The following is a 19410-nucleotide window of genomic DNA, read 5'->3' as shown; positions in this document are numbered from 1 at the left end:
GTAGTACTTGTGAAAATTTCTTTGGGGGTGTCAGTAGGTCGAGAAACGCGCAGCAGCCTTGGATCTTGAATTCTGTAACGCCGCTGTGGAGCCCAAGACTTCAAAAATTAACATTTGCGGATGCTGGAACATTGAAATATATTAAGTCGGCTTCGTGAACAAAATATATTACCTAATATCCTGAGTCGTCACCTACCTCCCCTAATCAAAATATCGAGCCAAAAATCAAATCATAGCCAGCCCCTAGAAAGGTAAATTCACTGGCCTAAGAGGAACTCGCTAGTCAGTTTTCTTCTCTTACGACTTACTTTCTTATCTGCTTTCGGTATGTGGCATTTTGCCTTTTGATCTGTTTGTCTTTTCTTTTTTGTTTTTGAATCGTTTTTTTTTTTTAATTTTTTATTTTCCCTGCACTCACTTTTGGGCGCAAGCTGATCGCAGTCATGGCTTCGATTTGGGTTTGTCTAGAGCTCCCCTCGGGTTCGTCTAGAGCTCCCCTCGGGTTCGTCTAGAGCTCCTTCTTTTATGAGTCTTGCGAGGTTAAGATCCCGTGATTGAGATTGTCAAACTGCACTAGACGCAAAAAAAGTATATGATATGCATATTCTCTAGCTTCTTTCTCTTTTTTTTGCCCCCGATGTTTGAAAAGTTAACCTCCTCGGTTTTATGGCTCACTTAATTTTTTTAGTTGCATATCATGCCTTGTGGTACAAATTGCTTATTTACCAAAATAGGCACACGCTGGATTCCTAAAGTAAATATGCCAAGCGCCAGTTATAGGTGGCCCTTGCTATATCTTATTTGGATCACATTCATACAGTCCGATGTTCACATCTCTTCACTTTTTAGTGCCGAAAGTAAGGTTTCCTCTCCGTTTATCGGCTCCAAAATTTGAATTAGGGCTCCAAAGTGCAGTTTTGTTTTCCTATGATCTGCTCCAAATATGGATTTTACTGCTCCAAAACTAAGATTTTGCTGCTCCGAAAATTGCTACAAATCCTATTTCAGCTGTTGCACCCCTGCATTGGGTAGGAGTATAGCAGTGTAATGAATCAGGTCTCCTTAAGGTAGGGCTGGGTGAAGGACTTTATTGTGGGCTATTGGCATTGCAGTATGTAGTGCTTCTTTGGGGTGTGGGGGCTCTTTAGAGAGCTCCAGTTTTGGCAACATTGTCCAGGCTTGTCTGGGAATATACGTTATTTATTGCAGGGCACGGTACAACTTCCATTGCTCAGCGGAGTGCCAGGGTGGCAGATCTGCGAACATTTTTGTGTACTTGGTGCTTGAGCAGTTATGACCGCATTGGGGCCTCATCCCTGCAATTTCTGACCACTCTTGACAGGAGCCGCGATTCACTTTGGAGGTCCCTCTTGGTGTTGTGAGCCGCATCGAAAAGGTTGGCTACGCATCAAGCAGGGGAGAGAATGCGTATGGGATCGAGCTTTTCTGCAAGGACCTGCGGAGCCTCAAGTTCGCACACAAGCAGGAGAACCACTCACGCCGGGACATTTTCGACAAGCTCCACAAGTTGGCCTTTCCACTCTCCAATAACCTGGTCCGTGAAGTTGAAAAATAGCTCGCTAAATGACAACCCACTAAGGCATTGAAACATTTCGGTGGTATAGGCAGATAGCAGAAGAATGTAACATAACTTGCTGTATCAATCCCGTTTCTTGGAATGCTTTGGGCTGAATTATTGGGAGTAGGTAAGTTGCTTGAAAAGGAAAATTGGTTTTGAGGAAAAAGGAAGGATTCAGTAACTGCTCTTCTCTTGAGTGCACATATTGGCCCGGCTAGGAGTGTGGAGGTACGATAAAACTTCATGACATGAGGAGAGTGAAATCATTGACCACACAGCACTGCTACCACGTGGCAAAGCCAGCGTTCAGTATCACATTGGCCGTGGGACGAAGCTGATTTCCGGCTGTTGGTGGCTCTCTCATGCTTGCTTCGCTCGGCCTGCTGTCAGAAGCACTGCGAAAACCAAATGTATCATAATGCTAGGAAGGATAGTTCTGCTTATAGTGCACCGCTAACAATATTAGACATTTTGTGCTTAGCAATTGCTAGTTGTAAAGCAGCGTCTGCGGCAGCCTCGATGTGAGACAGGCTAGACCTAGCAACATCCAGTCTAGAAGCACTCTGCCAGTACTCCAGCAAGCGGCATGTCGCTGCAGGGTGTAGGTCCCTAGCATTCTTGCACTATACTTTTTAGCTTGCAGGTTGTCTTGTTTATCGCTGTGTTATATATATTCAATTATCAATATATCAAACTATTCTGCACTCTCTTTCGAGTTCGGTATATATGGTATCAACCATAGTCGGTATCAGGCAAATTAGTACAGCCACAAACATTGATGCATTTAGAGTATATTCATAGCTGTAGCATACATTACTCCTCCTACTATAGTAGCTGAGATTGCTGGGAGGTGATTCTCCCACATTATGACTAAGTTGCGAGCTGTGTTAAGCATTTGTGTACGGCTGTTGTTAGAATTATCAATGCCAGGGGGACACTGTTCGGAACCATGTTCTGCCTCACAGGAGCACGAAGTGAGGAAGAAAATGGAAAAAGCAGGATGTGGTATTTGGGGGAAGAATCATTACCATAGAAATAGTATGCCTGTGGCCATGACAAGGGTACATGCTCACTGGGAGTTCGCCAGCATTAAATATTTTGATTTAAAGGCCAAAGTAAGTACTGAGTTCACTGTCAAGGCAGGGATTGTTCATGTTCAAAGGTAGCAAGCATCTTATGGTAACTGGGAGGTGCAGATTACTCTCTCCTGCAGCCACTGTTTGCCTTCGAGTATGGAGGACGCTTCCCTGTCAACGGTTGGGCCGTGTACGACCCACTGGCCGAGTACCGACGCCAGGGCCTGCCCACTGAAAGCTGGCGTCTCAGCCGGGCAAATGAAAACTATCAGCTGTGTGACACTTATCCCGCCATTGTGAGTAGCACAACTTGGTACTCGAGTGCCAGCTGTTTCACGGCATCATCCTCCATGTGCTGCAGCTTGCTGTGCCAGCTGCAGCAGATGACAGCCTTTTGGAAGCCGTGGCCAGCTTTCGAAGTCGGGGCCGTATTCCGGTAGGTTGGTCCTTTATGTTATTTTTGTGCATTAGTGAGGATATTTCTCACTCAATCTAATGAATAATTGTGCCATCCTCTAAAGAAGGATCAAAAACAAGAAGAAAAAAAGCTTATTACTGGCAGCCCGGTCTTAGCTTTACTGGCTCTTGCTACTAGAGCCTAATTTCTTGCATCAGTCGTCTATGTAAAAGGGATGTCACCGAAAGAACTTCCATTGATAGAGTTCATGTTGAAAAATCAGTAATGTTGCGGCCATCACAAGCAGTAAATATGCTTTGTGCTGAAGCAAACCGTCAAGGGCCCGAGCGGCGGTCTTTCTGGAGCATGACATCACATGTCTCAGAGTGAACTGTTCCTATCCATTGTTTGAATTTGTTCTTTAATCTTTTTTAACTCGTTTGATGGCTTCATGCTACGTAGGCATCTTAATATAATGCAGCCAATGTCTTTGCTTGTTTAGTCGTTGCAATTCTGAGCTATCGTCTAGTATACCAACAAATTTGGCAACCAACAGACTGAGTAATCATTGGAAGATCCGGGGATAAATAGTTGCCCTTTCAACATTGTAGAGCCTGCAAAACTCACATGTATGAAATGCATGCCTCTTAAGGCTGCCCATTGGCAGACAAATTGTTGGTATTATTGCCTGTAAATTGGTGTTCTTATGGTGAAATTTTGCTTAATTCCATGTACATATATGCTCACACATAATCTTTCATTTGTTTTTCCAAATGTGCGATTGATCAGGCTGCATATGGGATCAAATTGTGCAATTTCTTGAGAAGCTTTCGTTTGTTGCTGCCTCAGGTTCTCTCGTGGATCCACCCAGAAGGACAGGCGACCATAACACGTTGCAGCCAGCCCAATGTTGGTGTGAGTGGCAAACGCAGCACCGAGGATGAGAGCTACCTGCAGATGATCATGGACGCAAATGCTCACTCACATAAGCTCTTCATAATGGATGCCCGGCCCAGTGTGAATGCTGTTGCCAACAAGGTGAGCCCATGTACCCATAGTTTTGTCTACTCGATGGCTGTTTGCGCATTAACGCTGCTGTGGGCACCAGTGTTTATTGATTTCTCTTCCATCTGTCACTTTTGGTGGTGTTCAGAAATGGGCATAGGGCAGATGGAGGTGTCATTTACGAAAGTGTGCCTGCCAGGCATACCTCAAACAGGGCTGCTAGCCCTGCTCTACACTTTACTGAGTGGTAACTCCTTGAAAGGACTTGGAATTGAAATAGCTATTCTCACTTGCTACTCTGATGAGAACGAGAGTAGTGTCTAAAACATCAAGCTCTTGCTCTAAAAAGCAGTTCTGCTCTGCAGCTATTTCTTTGATTTAAAAGTACACTGAAGTTCGGGGTGTTGTTGGCACTCTTTAAACATGCAGTTAACTTCTAAGCTATTGCATGTGTCTGCTCTTATGTTGCTTTGTACATGTAAACCAGAAAAAAAGGAAAAATTTGAATGTTGTACACGCCAACCAATCGAAGGGCTGAGCTGCCAACATGCAGTTAGAGAGACCAGCAGAGGACACTACCTTATGGAGCTGCAATGGCTCTTTGAGAAACACATTACTGGATATGGTGCACTGTTCTGAGCATGAAGACACTTCATCATTTTGAGGAGTACATGAGGGAAGTGGGAGATGTGAATGCTTTTGAAACTGTCAAACTTTACAGACGTCCTCTGTGTCTATGGGGATATCAGCAATGCACATTAATACAGTAGACCCCTTTTTTAGTAAAGTCACTGAGACCGGCAAATTTTTTTACTATATCAGGGCCTTTACTATATCAGTGGTTGGGATTACATGGTCCTGAAGATGCTTTCTGGTAATTAAATGCCTACTTACTGAACATGTCCTGTTGCTTAAAGGGGTGACGACAGGGTCGTTCAATGTATTGCCGTTTTATACTTCTATGAATAATATACAGATCTGTGACTTTACTTCCAAAGCTTTAGTGCCTACCGCGTGACGCATATTACAAAAAAACATGATAGAAATCGGAATCGGGAAGCTCCTCCCACCGAGAGCGACCGCCATTTTGGAATGCTTGTGTGACGTCTCAGAGGATATGTGGTGGAGTGTCGTCTGCAATGCAGCCTGCAATATCAAAAGATGTCTCTTCTTTTTTTTTTTTTTTTTTACAATTGACACAGTGGTCGTCCCTCATGCAGAAGTGCTTGATGAAGATGTTACCGCAAGAAAGGGGCACTTTTTGTCTCTTATATGAGAGGTCCCTTATAAGCAGGGTACCACGTTTACACTTTTTAACAAGACCTCATTTCGGTGCAGGCATCTTGCGGCTAAAATACGCAAAAGAGAACGATGCATCATGTCGCAAAAGCGTTATAGCTTTCATTTACATATTGCATTTGCTTGGTGGACCACCACACTGACTACACCTTGCAACTTTCTTACATTTATTTACTGCTGAAATAGTTGTAAATCGTCTGCTTCATGGCTGCACTGATGCTGTTCAACACAGCCTCTCCAAGCTTGAAAATCAGGCCAAGAGCCTCATGGCCGATGTGCAAACTATGTTTGCAGCGATTGCAAAGTGCGATCATGATGTGACTTGGCACCGCAACTAGCGATTCGCAACTAAGATTCGCAACTAAGTTATGTGTCTGGTAGCACTACAAAAATTCAATTAAAAAAAAAAAAAAAAGCCACGAAATCGTAAAAATAACTAGCTTACCACCAAGGTTTCAGAAGCAGCCAAAGCTATAAAACATCACCAGCAGCAATATCCCTCAGAAATTTATGCTTGTTTGACGAAGGGTAACAGTGGCTGTGAGTAACAAGTCTGTCTGCGAGTGTCGCTATTGAGATGAAAAATAAATGAAAAGCAAACAAGGCATTTCTGAGTGGAGTTGAAACTGGTTGAACAGCAAACAGAGCAGTTATTTGCCCTCACCATAGCAGAACCACTTGTGTTTTTATGTCATTTGTTTTGATCTTGGCTTAGCTATGTTTCGCTTTCTAGACACAATGACTTGTTTATGTCCGCGCTAGCAGCTGAGCACTTTCTTTGCATTTACTATATAGATTTGTCACTCATACTGAAATGCAACATAATAGACAATTTTCGCTATATTCTTCAGACTAGTGGACACACCTATGATAATTCGTGATAGGAAGCTCTACAAATTGGAGAACTCAACGCGCACTCCCAATGCTCGCATATGCAGTCGCACTTGTGCTCTTCGTGGCAAGCCTGAAGAGCTTCTCTATGTTGCATTTCCACTGCATGGGCTTCTCTTAGTCAATTCACAGCTGGCTGACGTGTTCTTTGTTTTCTGAAGTTGTAATTAATAATAACGGCACAGGTGTGTCTCTCTTTTATTTTCACCGTAGCAGCTACTGAACCTGGCGATGGATGGTGCCACATATATTGTTAAAATGTCGGTTATAAGCAAGACTGAGTACCAAACTTTAAGGCTAATTTGACCTTTATAGCCAGTTGTCTTCTACATCCAATGTCTGTAAAAAGGAGGTCCAAGTAATGAAACTCATAGGGTGGCTAACCATTTGGGTGAATGGTGTCTCTTATAGCCGACTGTCTGTTACATCCATGTCTCTTATAACGGGGTTCAGCTGTATACCTCGGTGTTTATGGGGCACTCGACATCCGAGGACATCCAAGGAAAGCTGCTGAGTGCGCTCGAGCCTTTCCCTCTTGAGAAAATTCTTCAGATTTCAATGGATGGTCCCAATTTTAACCTTAAGTTACTCAAGAATTTCCAAGAGCACCTGCATCAAGCATACCAAGTTCAATAGATGGACATTGGGACCTGTAGCCTCCACACCATGCACAACGCCTACAGGCAGGTGTTACAGCAAGTAAGTGGGGAGTCGACTGTCTGCTTTCCAGTCTGAGTGCGCTTTTCCATGGTTCTTCTGCATGGAGGGAAGACTTCTCAGCAGTTACCAGTCAGGAGACTTTTTTGAACTTATCTGCACATCGGTTTCACCGGCTTGCACCGCTTGCTGTTGCACCGGTTTTATACCGGCTTCAGCAGATACGTATGCTGAAAAGGAAGAGGCAGCTAATGATCTGAAGTAAATTGTCAGATCCAATAGCCTGAGGAAGGCTGCACGAAGCAAGACTGAAGAAAAGATTCAGGAAAAGTGGCAGGAGCTCCCTTGAAGTTGCCATTAGGCCATTAGCAGTTTTGCAGAATGGATTGCTCTTCGACATTTGGTGCAATGCATTGCAGGGTGTTCTTCAAGACAACATTTTTTAATTATTTTGGCTTAGTGCAATACTGGCTTTAATATGTTGGCTTAGTGCAATACAAGTTGTTCCTAGAAATTTTCTTTTTCAATTTTGTTCAGTAAAATTAGTATCTGATATTGAAAACTGTTGCATGTAGTATTGTGTTGAGTCCTTAAATATACTCCATCTGGGCCTTGAAATTCCTTGAATATCCTTGAATTTGCCTGTTTTGAATCTGTACGAACCCTGATGAAAGATGAAGTGGGACTTAAGTTTCACGTTACTATATCCGAGTCTACAGTAGTTCTTCACAGGTACCCTGAAAGCTTGGCTTTATCATTTTCACATAAAATGATGGCTCTCTAAGAAGGTGCCCATTTTTGTGAGGCCTGATATGTCACACGGCTGAGCAAGTTGGAGAAGTTTTACAAGAGTAAACCCAAAGCACGCAGTTTGTCCCTCTGTGCTTATATTTGTTTCGGACTTATCTGGGAACCCTTTGCATGGCTAAAGGAGGTGTGTATGCAGTTTTACAGAGTAGTACTTTGTGTAGTTTGAGAAGGCAGCCAGAATGCAGGACTTTTCACAGTAATATTGTTGGCATCATTCCTTCCTGCATTTCTAACTGGGCATGCACTCTGCCCTGGTTGGGACTTTTGCATGCCTAAATTTTGAGAGTGGGATTTGGAAAAGCCAGGTCCATCGCTATACAAGTGAGATAAGCACTAAATTAATAAGACGTCACTGCCTGGCTTGCAGGGTAGTTTATTTCCACTTCTCTTTGGCTCTGTTGCTATGTGCAATAGCTAGCTCCTTATCCGCCTGTTGAAAGAATTTTCATGGGCTGACATCACATGCACATTGCTGTGGAATGCAGGCCAAGGGTGGCGGATATGAGAGTGATGAAGCATACCGCTGCACGGAGCTGTGCTTTCTGGACATCCACAACATACATGTGATGCGCGAGAGCCTGCGTAAACTCAAGGAGGCCTGCTTCCCAAGTGCTGCGGACGAGGCCCGCTGGCTGTCATCCCTGGAGGCCACCCACTGGTTACAGCATGTGCGCACAGTGCTGGCAGGTGCACTGCGTGTGGCACACCGCTTGGAAGGTGCTAAGGGTTCGGTGTTGGTCCACTGCTCGGACGGGTGGGACCGCACCGCACAGCTCACCAGCTTGGCTATGCTCATGCTCGATCCCTACTACCGCACCATTCGGGGTTTCGAGGTGCTCATTGAGAAAGAGTGGCTCAGCTTTGGACACAAGTTTGCTCAGGTAGGTGGGTGAGACGTGGGCTTTGCTTTGTTCTACCTCACTCTGCTCTACTACTCTAGTAGGCACAGGTGTGCCTTGAAAGTGAAGCGCAAGGGGCCAAACACATGACATCAAAGGCCTGTGTTTGTTTTTCTTCATTAACTGATTGATCACTGTATCACCAGCTGAGAACGAGTTGCATTAGGTTGGTTAATGTGTGGCTTCAATAACTGATTGTTCACCGGTATCTCCAGCTGAGAGCGAGTTGCATTAGGTTGGGTAATGTCCGCAGTCCGCAGTCGAAGGTGTCATGCGGACAGCCATCCGAAAGTAACACAAGCACGCAGGGCGTACTTCCGGCGGCCCACACTACGGAGAGAAATGGCACGTTGTGAAATCAAGGTGACGGAGGGAGGTGGAAAGAAGCTAAAACAACCTCCTTTGCTGCTGCTAGCTGCAAGCAAGGGTGTGGCAAGAGAGAGTGAAAGCAGCGATTGAGTCATGTGTCGACCTATTGGAGAGGCAACGGCGTGAGCCCCTGAACGTGACGCGTCATAGCAGACACGCCAACAGAATAAAAATAAAAACCTGCAAACCTGCGGTAGATGGCAGAACAACCTTTTAACTCGTAACCGCAGGCACGCATTTGCGTGCGCCGCATGATCGCTTTGCGTGGTAGAGTAGCGCGTGCGGTGCGACCGCACCCCCCAGGAAAGAAGGGGGTGGGCACGGTCGCTCCATACTCTTCAGTATATATGTACCAACACAACGTGGGGCAGAATACGAACTTGTAGAAAGATATCACAGATGGCGCAGCCTGTGCAAGGGCGCCAGCTTCCCGCTCAGGCGTGAAATTTTGAACGCACGATAGAGAACGTACCGGTACGTCGGTGACGCTGTGGAGGCAAAGTGCAAAAACGTACCGATACGTTCATGACAGTGAAAGGGTTAACTGCTTGTTCACTGGTATCTCCAGTTGAAAGTGAGTTGCATTAGGTTAACTAATGTGCGGCTTCATTAATTGCTTGTTCACTGGTATCTCCAGCCAAGAGCGAGGGGCATTAGGGTGGCTAATAGGAGATTAGAAGAGTGATGGCAGTCTCCGCAGCCGCTTATCTCTTGCAACGATAGTTGTTTGTGACCATTGTACAGCACATATATTCCTCACTGAAGGCTGGCATAGGAGCCACAAATGACAAACTCAAAACTCGCATGGCTTGGGTGCTGCCATAGTGTCAGCCTCATCAGTGAACTTCTATGCTTGTGTGTTGTAGTGCCGTGCTGTGGGCTCGCGTAAGAGTGGGTTTGCCCATATTGCTCTCGCTGCCTTTGGCGCTGACAACTTCTCAGTTTTTCTTTTATCTCACGAATACTGTCTTTTGGCTGGCAGAACTGGAAGTAAAACCCACTTGTTATGAACATGACTGTCATGCGATAGTGGTTCGTTATGTCTTGAAAGATTTACAGTATGAACAGTTTCAGATATTTTGAACGCGGAAGAAATTGTTTATATATTGGTAATTCAATACTATATAAAACACTGTAGCAGATAACTGGCAGCCTAGGAGCATGCCTTCTGAGAAATGTTCCACCACCTCTAGCTTACTGGCAGCATGTTGCTCGCTGTCTGTTGGTAGGCCTATCCTGCTGTGCATTGAAACCACCATAGCTGGTGCTTTGCAAATAGTCACTGCCTAGCGCAAGAGACTTAATCATGTTACTGATGCACTGCAAGCAAAATAATCTCATCAAGATTAAAATACATTCTACTTATTCTTTCCTCCCTGACCAGTGGGCTTGAAAGCAAATACCACAACAAATGCTTTTCAACTGTACTTGAACTCATGCTGTGCTCTGCACTTCTTTCATGTGTCAGCAACTGCTCTCAGCCCTTGCACTGTGATGTGTTTACAATCTGATTGCTTGGAACGTCATTGTGCTCTCATCTGGAATTTGTCATTTAAAATGAGGCTGGCCAGTTTCTTTCTAGATAGTGTGTGAAGGTCTGTGCACCTTCGTCATAGATGTGGGTTGCTCCTGTTTCATGCTGTTTTACGAATACTCGTTTTGCAGCGCATAGGTCATGGTGACGACAAGCACTCGGATGCAGACCGGTCACCAGTTTTCCTCCAGTTCATCGATTGCACATGGCAGGTCATGAACCAGGTGCGGGTCTTGTCTTGTGTGGGATGCTTTAGCTCAAGCTCGTCAAAATAGGCTGCATGGTAGCTCCATAGCTTCTTAAGGTGTGAGCAGACTGACAACTTGTGTCAGTTGATGAAGATATCAGCAGACATGGTTGCAGGTGCATTTACCAAATGCACAGGTTAGAGGAAGGATGGGATGGTGTGTCAAGTCGTGGGTGCTGCACAATAATGGGGAATCAGTACTCGTGAAAGGCAAAGCCATTTGTTTCCCCACTTTCTGACTCTAGGCAGAACGATGCAGTTGCAGCAAATGAGGAAATTGAACATCAATATGTTTAAAATAAATAGTGAAGCCAGGTCTCTGTAATAGTGTAATGGTGCAGTAAAACATTTGCAGTTCTACGGATCCTTCCTCTGTATCTGCTTTGCAGTGTGACAGACATAAACCTCTGCTAACACTGCAAATTTAGCCAAAATAAACAATGTGAGCAACCTGTCTCGTGCAGCATCTAGAAACTGTTTGTTTCTCTAAGACAGTCTCAGTGAAAAATGGTGCCACCCATACCTTACCTTAACCCTTTCTGATCCGTACTTGGCATTCACTTTTCTGATTCTGTCATTTGCTTGGTGACAGCAGCCATGCACACGCATCCCGAGTGGTTCCTGGGAAGCACACCCATTCAACGTGGCAAGTTGTTGAACTCTAGCAGATAGCATCATATTTTCATGATGTCCGTTAGGGGGTTCTCTCCCAGCTGATGCAAGTGAATGACCATGATGACAGTAGTAATAGAGCTACTAATGATTCTTTATATGATGTGGCAAATTTAAGTGAGAATTAGCACCCTTTTTTACTTTAGGACTGTGCAGAGGCCGCAGTGAAACTGTTTAACCTGCCGTGTTTTGGTGGATTTGGTATTTGACTGCTGGCCTCAAGTTGGAGTTTCAAACCGGGCGGCAAGGCAGGTGCATTTTATTGAAGGTGAAATGCTTAAACTGCCCATTTGCTCTGTGTTGTCAGAACGTGTTAAAGAACCCCAGGTTGTTTTGAACCAGAAACCCTCTACTGTGGCGTCCATTGTAGCCTGAGCCACTTTACGATGTTCATGCCATATCATACCAGCTAAGATGTTTTGATGCTGGTGTCAAATTTCTGGGCGCGGCAAATGAAAACAGCTTCCAGTAACTGACCCATGTTGGCTTGCTTTTGAAGGGGAATTTTCTTCTTACTGCAGTTCAAGAATGCATTCGAGTTCAATGAGCACTTTCTCATCACCATCCTGGACCATCTGTACAGCTGCCTGTTTGGAACCTTCCTCTATAACTCGGAGCAGCAGAGAGTCAAAGAGGTGAGGTGGCTGGCTGAGAAGCCATACTTTAGGGCTTGTAGTTTGGCTGCAAGACATGGGAAGGGAAAAAATCCTGACAACGTACAGGAACAGACTTAAGTAAATGGAGCTCGCTATTCCATTTTAATTGTATTCATGCCTTCCTTGCAGGACATAAAGAAACATTATTTCTCCATTAGAAAGCTCGTTAGATTCTACTGCCAGTCTTCACATACCAGAGCTGCCAGTTTCAACCAGGGGACATGCGTAAAAAAAGTTTGAAGGTGGCAGTGTGCTCTATTTACCTTTATATGCACCTCTACATTCAGCCTAATGGATGACTTCTTTCATAGTAGATTCCAGCCAAACCTTTCAGGTCAGACTTTCTGTTTTGACTTTATGTGTGGGAACACCAGCTATGTCGAAGATGTACAAATTATACCGGCAACCTTGACAAGTGGACTTTTCAGGGAAAACGGTTCATCTCGGTGCTCACGAAAGGCAGTTAGCTTGCCATGGGGGCAAAGATGACTTTGTGTTTAAAGTGAGTAGAGTGGAACTGTCAAATATGCTGACAGAGAGTATCACGCTGCACACTTTGTAACCTGTGCACACTACAAGGGTGGTTGGTCAGCAACAGCTTGCAGGTTTCCTACTAACTCCACTGCAGCAGGGTAGCGCCGGTCAAGCTTTCGCACGTGCATCCCCCACCGCCGCTTGCGAACTGCCGCCACATTGCAAGCAGGGACATGCAGCGCTGAAAGCATCGGCGAGCGGATTCCCACAAGCTCCATCCACAGCTGGCATCAGTGTGCAGCAGTGTCTGAGCGCTGCTGGACTTTGATGTAGTACTTCACGATTATACCAGAAAAGACGAAATAGCAATGCTATCAGAAGGACTGCTTGCTATACTAATGCAACAACAGTATGCCTGCATCAATGTGGAGCTTTCGACAACGGCGACACCAGCAGGCGATGAGCTGAACTCCCTGCCTGCCTTAGTTGCCACTAGGCCTATCAACGGACGGCGCATCGGAACGGCCAAAAGGTTTTCATCACCGCTATACTGGGAAGCCTGTGTTGTAATAAAATAAAAACAAGCTCGATTTAAGTGACACCTTCAGTAGTGGAGCTAGCAGACGCCAGGCGAGTTGTGCCGGGCAGCAGCAGCTGAGTGGTATGTGAAAAGACCCACTTGTATCGCAGTTATCAGTCCTGCCAGCACCTCAGTACTGGCCAGTGATCTTCACAATTTATTCGTCCTTGACATTCCCGAGCTTAACTTGTTATGTACGCAAAGAAACAATACTAACACAGTTTTAAAGCATCGGTGGCCAGCATAAGCCGTCTTGGTTGGTTCGCAGCGCTGGCAGGCCACGTCGCCAGCACCGTAGTCAGCAGTGCCTCACAGCACAGAAAGTGAACTTTTGCGTCACCGTGACATTGCCACTCTTCGCGCTTGTTTTGGCTGTCTCCGGCTGCTGGTGCATTTGCCGCACGTGGTTCGTCGTTGAAGTTTACCCTGTTAGACGCAAGCAAAGAGCTGCGATCGGCCGTTGTGGCGCCATTCGCAACAGCGCGCCGCAGCTAATTGCACTAGCTTTTCACACATGTCCCTGTCTTAAGCCTGGGTTGTGAAAGGTTTTCTGGTTCTTTCACTCTGGTTTTTCAGAATGTACGTGAGCGGACCCAGTCACTCTGGTCACTGGTGAACAGTGACATTGAAGAGTACACCAATCCTCTGTATGCCAGCTACCCACAGCAGCATGTCCTGTTCCCTGTGGCTAGCCTGCGTCGTATCCAGCTCTGGAAGGGCTACTACTGTCGCTGGAACCCGCGCATGCGTCTACAGGTTGGTGGCTTGCCTTTTCTGCTTTCACTGGTGCTCCCATTTGTATCTTCTTTCTTTTGGAATTTAGCTGGGAAATAATTTTGCATACAAAAAATCGTGACCTTCGTATTCCCAATCTGTCTGGAAGCCATTGCATGGGGTTTGTCCCAAGAGGCGAATGATGCCGACAGACAGTGGGCTCTCCTTGGCAGTCAATATTTCAGGGGCAAGGGATTATTATAGGAACCTTGAAAAATGGTTCTGGGGCAATCTCGGGAAATGTTGGAGGCTCATATGGTATTCTAATTATCGAATGACCCTGAAAAAAAAAAAAACTGTCAAGAACTACTTGCATTGTGGTAAATTTATTCGGTAACGTTCGCCTGCATTTTTAAATGAGAATGGCGTGACTGTGATTATTTTTCTAATTTTCATCAATGCTTTATTGCGTGCACATTGTCTGGACTATCAGAGTAGAACTGCTTGAAAATGATAAGGGCCTCCCAGGCATTCTTCATGATGCGTTGGGGTAGCGGCCGTGCCCCTTTACAAGAAGCCTGCTTCGGGTGTAAGGGTGCTTCATCATACGATGTGCTGAGCGGCACTTGAGTAAATATTTCTGGAGCAGTGGAAAGATTACATGGATGGAAGGGCAGAAAACGTGAAGTGCTGCCAGTGAGTATCTGAAATGTTGTGCAGCTGTGATCAGTTGGCTGGCAGATGCACAACCAGTAGCTGTCGTTGCCGCAGGCTGGTGCAAATGGCACAAAGCTGATAAAAGCGAAACTGAAACCAAGTGGTTGACCTGTTCTGAGACTTAAGAAAGTCTATGTTCTTTGTTTTTTGTTTTTTTGGTCGTGCCTGCCAATTGCGCACATGCCAGAGGTGCGTGGTTGCCTCCGCAGCATGTAGTTGAGGTTTTAGGAGTGCTATTCTGAACATCATTTACCACGCCATAGAGCCTGGACGTGGTCTAACAAATGTGAGACCTGAAGTGTCCATTTGACACTATAGCCTTACACGGGCATTGGCTAGGATTACGCCGATAGTGAGACATCTGTATTTCCAAATTAATGGGTATCAAATTAACCAGCCTTTAGTTGCAGGTCTTGGAGGTCACGGGGAACAAAGCAGGTGGCTGTCGCTACAGCCACCAACTGCTGCTCTCCTGTATTCATGCTTGTCACGGTTCCAGTTTGGTTTTACCCATTCTTTCATGATTTTACCTGTTTTTAGGTTCTCTCTTGGAGGTGGTGCGGCCTCGTGACTGTTCTGCTTTATCGTGGGAGCATTTCTTTGGCCACGTGCTGCGTGCCAAGCCACTCATATTGTGGCATTGTGTAGTTTGAATCATTCGTAGAAGAGGGTCTAGTTCAAATTTCCAGTTTAGTATGTAGTTTTCTTAACTCCAGTATGTATGTATATATGCACTATGAATGAATGAATAAATAAATAAATAAATAAATAAATAAATAGATAGAAAAAAGGGGGCATTTTATACATACACTTCTATGGAGCTTGGCTGGACCAAGTAGCAAAGTTCGAATTATCCTGAAATTTGAATGGTTAAGGTTCGAATTAATGAGCTTTCACGGTATTGTTAACACTGTCAGTAGCATTCTAGGGCCCATCATCATATCGTAACCACATGAGCGATGATGAGAACACATTTAATGTGTGCCAGAAAAAAAACAAACTCTGAAATACTTTTATCTTTCTCTTATCATTTCTCTGTGCCATTTTTTTTAAGTCATAAGATTTTTTGTTCAGTTCTTGTGGAAGTACTTTTTAAGCATGAGGGCAACATGGCTACGAATACAACCGAGTTTGATACGAAGTGAAATCCAAAGCCTTGCATGGTCACTGTGTCATCTTTCGCTTTTTCTGTCTTTTAAGAGGTAATAGATGAGAAATGCACGCAGCAGTCAAGCACTGCTAAGCCGCATACACTGTGCCTCCAGTTCTTGCTATCGCTATCATGTTCTTAGTGTTGCACAGTGCAGGAAATATTCGGTTGTTTCTTCCCTTCCCCACTTCTAGCGGTACTTTTATTGTCTTTTACTTTCAGAACGGATCGCACCGCCTTCTTTCTGTGTTTGTAGACAGCCTTACTCCCCTCCCCCTATGCGCTGCATGCCTTTCCTCACGGCACTAATGCCCACGTAAAGTTGGCTTCTCCTAAGTGCTGCTAAGCTGGGTGGTAAAGCCATTTCTTTTTTTTTTCTAAAGAAAAAAAATTGTCTCGCGATTTTAGGTAGCGCACGTTCGGCAATGTTATTTCTTGGAAAGTCATCGCCACAGCCAGACACGCTTTGCTATAACCGATTTTCGCCAAAAATGTCTTTACTGTAAAGGGGGAAAAATGTACAGTCTTCTATGGAACATGAACTGGGACTTCAGTTTCACTTTACTATATCAGAGTTCACTATACTGGGGTTCTACTGTATTAGGAAAAAAGCATTCCAAGTTGACCACATCATTTTCTCCTCTGGAAGGCAGCACAATTTGTCCTTGGCATTCTTTTGACTGCATTGCTTTTTGCTGCCTCTTTTTCCACATGGTGTTCTTTTCAGCTGATTGTATGCTTTGCATGCTAGCAACAGTACACGAAGAATTTGTGCAAATTCATGGCATCCACCATCCAAGCCTCCTCCTGCAGACGCACTATCATTGGAGGCTGAAGGCTGAAGGCTTGGATGCACTTCTATGACAGCCTCTACATTAAATACACTGGCGGGAACCTGCCTCTCAGGAGCAGGAGCCGACTCTCTTATTATTCCTGGCCATTGGCAACTTTCACATCTGGATGCTATAACAGCATGCTGGTTTTTACTTTTTAATGAGCATTGGCCCATGATCGCAGAAATACAAACATAAGACTGATGCTTCCTTTTTTTTTATGGCACTGCCAAAACAACATAATCTGAGACAATTAAAGAAAGCGTAGCCAACAGAACACAAGAGCAGACGCCACTTCAAGGCTCCAGATAAAATCCGCTTGTAGGTACGGGCAACAGCACTGCCTCAAGACCAATGGTGACACATGGCAGTCTGTAGGGCGTAGAGCGAACCTGAGGTGCCAGGTTTTAACGCGAGCAAACATGCGCTCCACTGTGCCCAAGACAGCATCGATTGCTAGTGGCGCTTGAGAGATAGCGAGGCTCAAGAAATGCAGGTTTTGCTATTCTTATAAGATATACAGCATGCACCACTATGGGCTGTAATATTCCTTCGTGTACCTTTTCGTAGGTTTCCATGACGAAACTTTGTCCAAACATAGAAAACAAATCATGCAAGCAAAGGAAATGACTTGGGGGAGGGAGGAGGAATTTAATAATTTTTCTTTACTTTTGTAAAGCATATATTGCAGCATATATATATGGCCCATTCTACGAAACACAGAATGAAATGAACTGACCCAGTATTTCTTGGGTTATTATTTAGAGCATACCCATGAAACAAACCTAATATAATTCTTCGCATTATGAACAAACTTAGAGAGCCGCAAACTGCATCTTACTAGGATGCTCAGGTACAGTCATCCTCAAAGCATTCCTAGTATGTCATGGTTGAAAGCCGCTACTTTAGACTGTGCAGTAAATCTCATTAATTTGGCCTTTAAGAGAGCAAGGAAAATATTCGAATTATTCACAAATTCATATTATCAAAGGACCTTAAAAAACTGCCAAAAAAACATTTGCATCACTGTAATCTTATTTAGTTAATGCCTGTGGTATAGTTGTTGATGCATTTGAAATGAAAACTAAGCGAAAACAACCTTTTGCAGTTTTGTCAAGTGCTTTGCTTTGTGTACACTATCTGCAATGTCCAAGAATTGCTTCAAAAATTGTAAGTGCCTCCACATAGTGTGACACAGTAGCAGTGGTGCCTCCCGACAAGCGCGCCTGTCTCGTTTGAGAATTCTTCACCTTATGGATTGGGCAGTAATGCGTCCTCAAAACACCAACACAAAAGAGCAGTAAAAGCATGTGGATGCAAGAGAAAGAGATATAGTATGCATAGTCGTTATTATATTGTAGCGCCGTCCCAGAATAGAACTAATATATGGGTGCTGTGCATAGCTGTATTCAAAACAGCACAAATGGCCAACGCATGCTCCCGATGACAGAAGCGAGATAGCGTGAATTTAGGAGAAGCAAAGCTGAAACTATTGCTGCTGGGCTATATCTTGGCAATGGGGACGCCCGACTGTCCTCACGCCTGTCATAGCACACATGCGGGAGATGTGTGGGCAGTGCTGTTTTTTGGAAAAAATCTTGTATTTTGTGGATTGTTCTCGACAGGACCCCTCCTCCCCTCGTTCATTGATTAACTAATGTGAATCTGCCCTCACTCAAATTATTGAGCTCCCAGTGCCATAGATTTTCATGTTTGTTGGCCTGGACTGCACTCCTCGTTCGAATCATTCGAATCTCCAAATTAACAGGGGTTGAATTTACAAGGTTTTACTGTATTGATATTTAATGTAAGTTTGATGAGTCTCTGACGGTTGGAAAATTGCCATAATAAAAATGCTCTGTCCTTAAGGTATGACACGACAGCGTTAATGCCCCCTTTCTGCTGCTCTCCTTGTGAATTGCCGTTTATGTACACCTGTGCGCAAAAGTTGAGAGTCCACGTGCTTTGACAAAACTGCACGCCAGCTTTTTCTGAAGGGAGATGGATGGTTCTGAGATATGCATAGGGTACCTTCCTTAATTTGCTTGCTGTCTTGCTCGAGCAATTTTGTCTGACATAACTTTTTATACAGAAAAACAGTAATATTAGCAGTTCGTGTGGTCTCCAATTTTGCACACAGGTGTACATGCATTATGCTGCTCACTTAACAATGAATTCCTTAATTTATGCCTGCGTTATCTCACACACTCCTTAACATGCAATCTTAAGCTAGCCGATTATGTACTCTCAGTAGCAAAAGCTTGCAGGATCTCGAGTGCAGGGCGGAGCGAAGGAAAAATGCGTTGCAGCGCCATCTGCTGCTATTGCGCCCGGTGACGAGACTAATGGAAATTGCGTCTGAAGCACGCCTGTCCTTTCTTCGCTATCAAGCATGCCTCGTCGCTTCCTTCCTCTGGATGCGCTTTTGACGCTCGCAGCTGCCGCTGAATCGCTGTCACCATCTTTGCACAGAGCGCAGTGCGAAAGGTGCCGGCGAACTCCGTCCATCGCGCCTGCCAAAGTAGACTGGTGGCGAATGTACCCCAGCGCTTCAGTGGCTTCTGTGAGTCTGGCAAGTGCGGCACGGGGAAGCAAGCTATGATAAATACTTGATAGCGAAGAAAGGACAGGCGTGTGCAAAGCGAGCTTCAGACGAAAGTTTCGTTAGCCTTGTGATCAGGCACAATTGCGGCAGATGGTGCTGCAGTGCAGTTTTCCGTCATTCTGCCATGTTCTGGAGATCCAGCAAACTTTTGCTGCTGACAGTACAAGCCCACCGGACATAGATATATAAAGCTCTGCTTTAACCTTTCCATATGATTGCACCTACTTAATTGAGAGTAGCACATCT

The 19410-nt window shown here is 44.8% G+C and overlaps 1 protein-coding gene across 2 annotated transcripts in view; it reads left to right on the top strand.

Moving 5' to 3' along the window:
- mtm (phosphatidylinositol-3-phosphate phosphatase) overlaps positions 1-19410 on the top strand; it is a 33412-nt gene that overhangs the window by 12372 nt on the left and 1630 nt on the right. For both annotated transcript variants that reach the window (XM_084601371.1, XM_084601370.1), the window contains 8 exons: positions 1343-1555; positions 2793-2951; positions 3017-3091; positions 3902-4090; positions 8200-8595; positions 10648-10740; positions 11957-12070; positions 13722-13901. In XM_084601371.1, coding sequence (XP_084457497.1) covers positions 1343-1555; positions 2793-2951; positions 3017-3091; positions 3902-4090; positions 8200-8595; positions 10648-10740; positions 11957-12070; positions 13722-13901 — 1419 coding nt within the window. The remainder of the gene's footprint in view (positions 1-1342; positions 1556-2792; positions 2952-3016; positions 3092-3901; positions 4091-8199; positions 8596-10647; positions 10741-11956; positions 12071-13721; positions 13902-19410) is intronic.

This window comes from Amblyomma maculatum, chromosome 4 (genome assembly GCF_055883805.1).
Source record: "Amblyomma maculatum isolate TAMU_Amacu chromosome 4, ASM5588380v1, whole genome shotgun sequence".
Classification (NCBI taxonomy): Eukaryota; Metazoa; Arthropoda; class Arachnida; order Ixodida; family Ixodidae; genus Amblyomma; species Amblyomma maculatum.
Note: the sequence above shows the minus strand (reverse complement) of the source record. Positions and strands in the feature narration are given on the sequence as shown.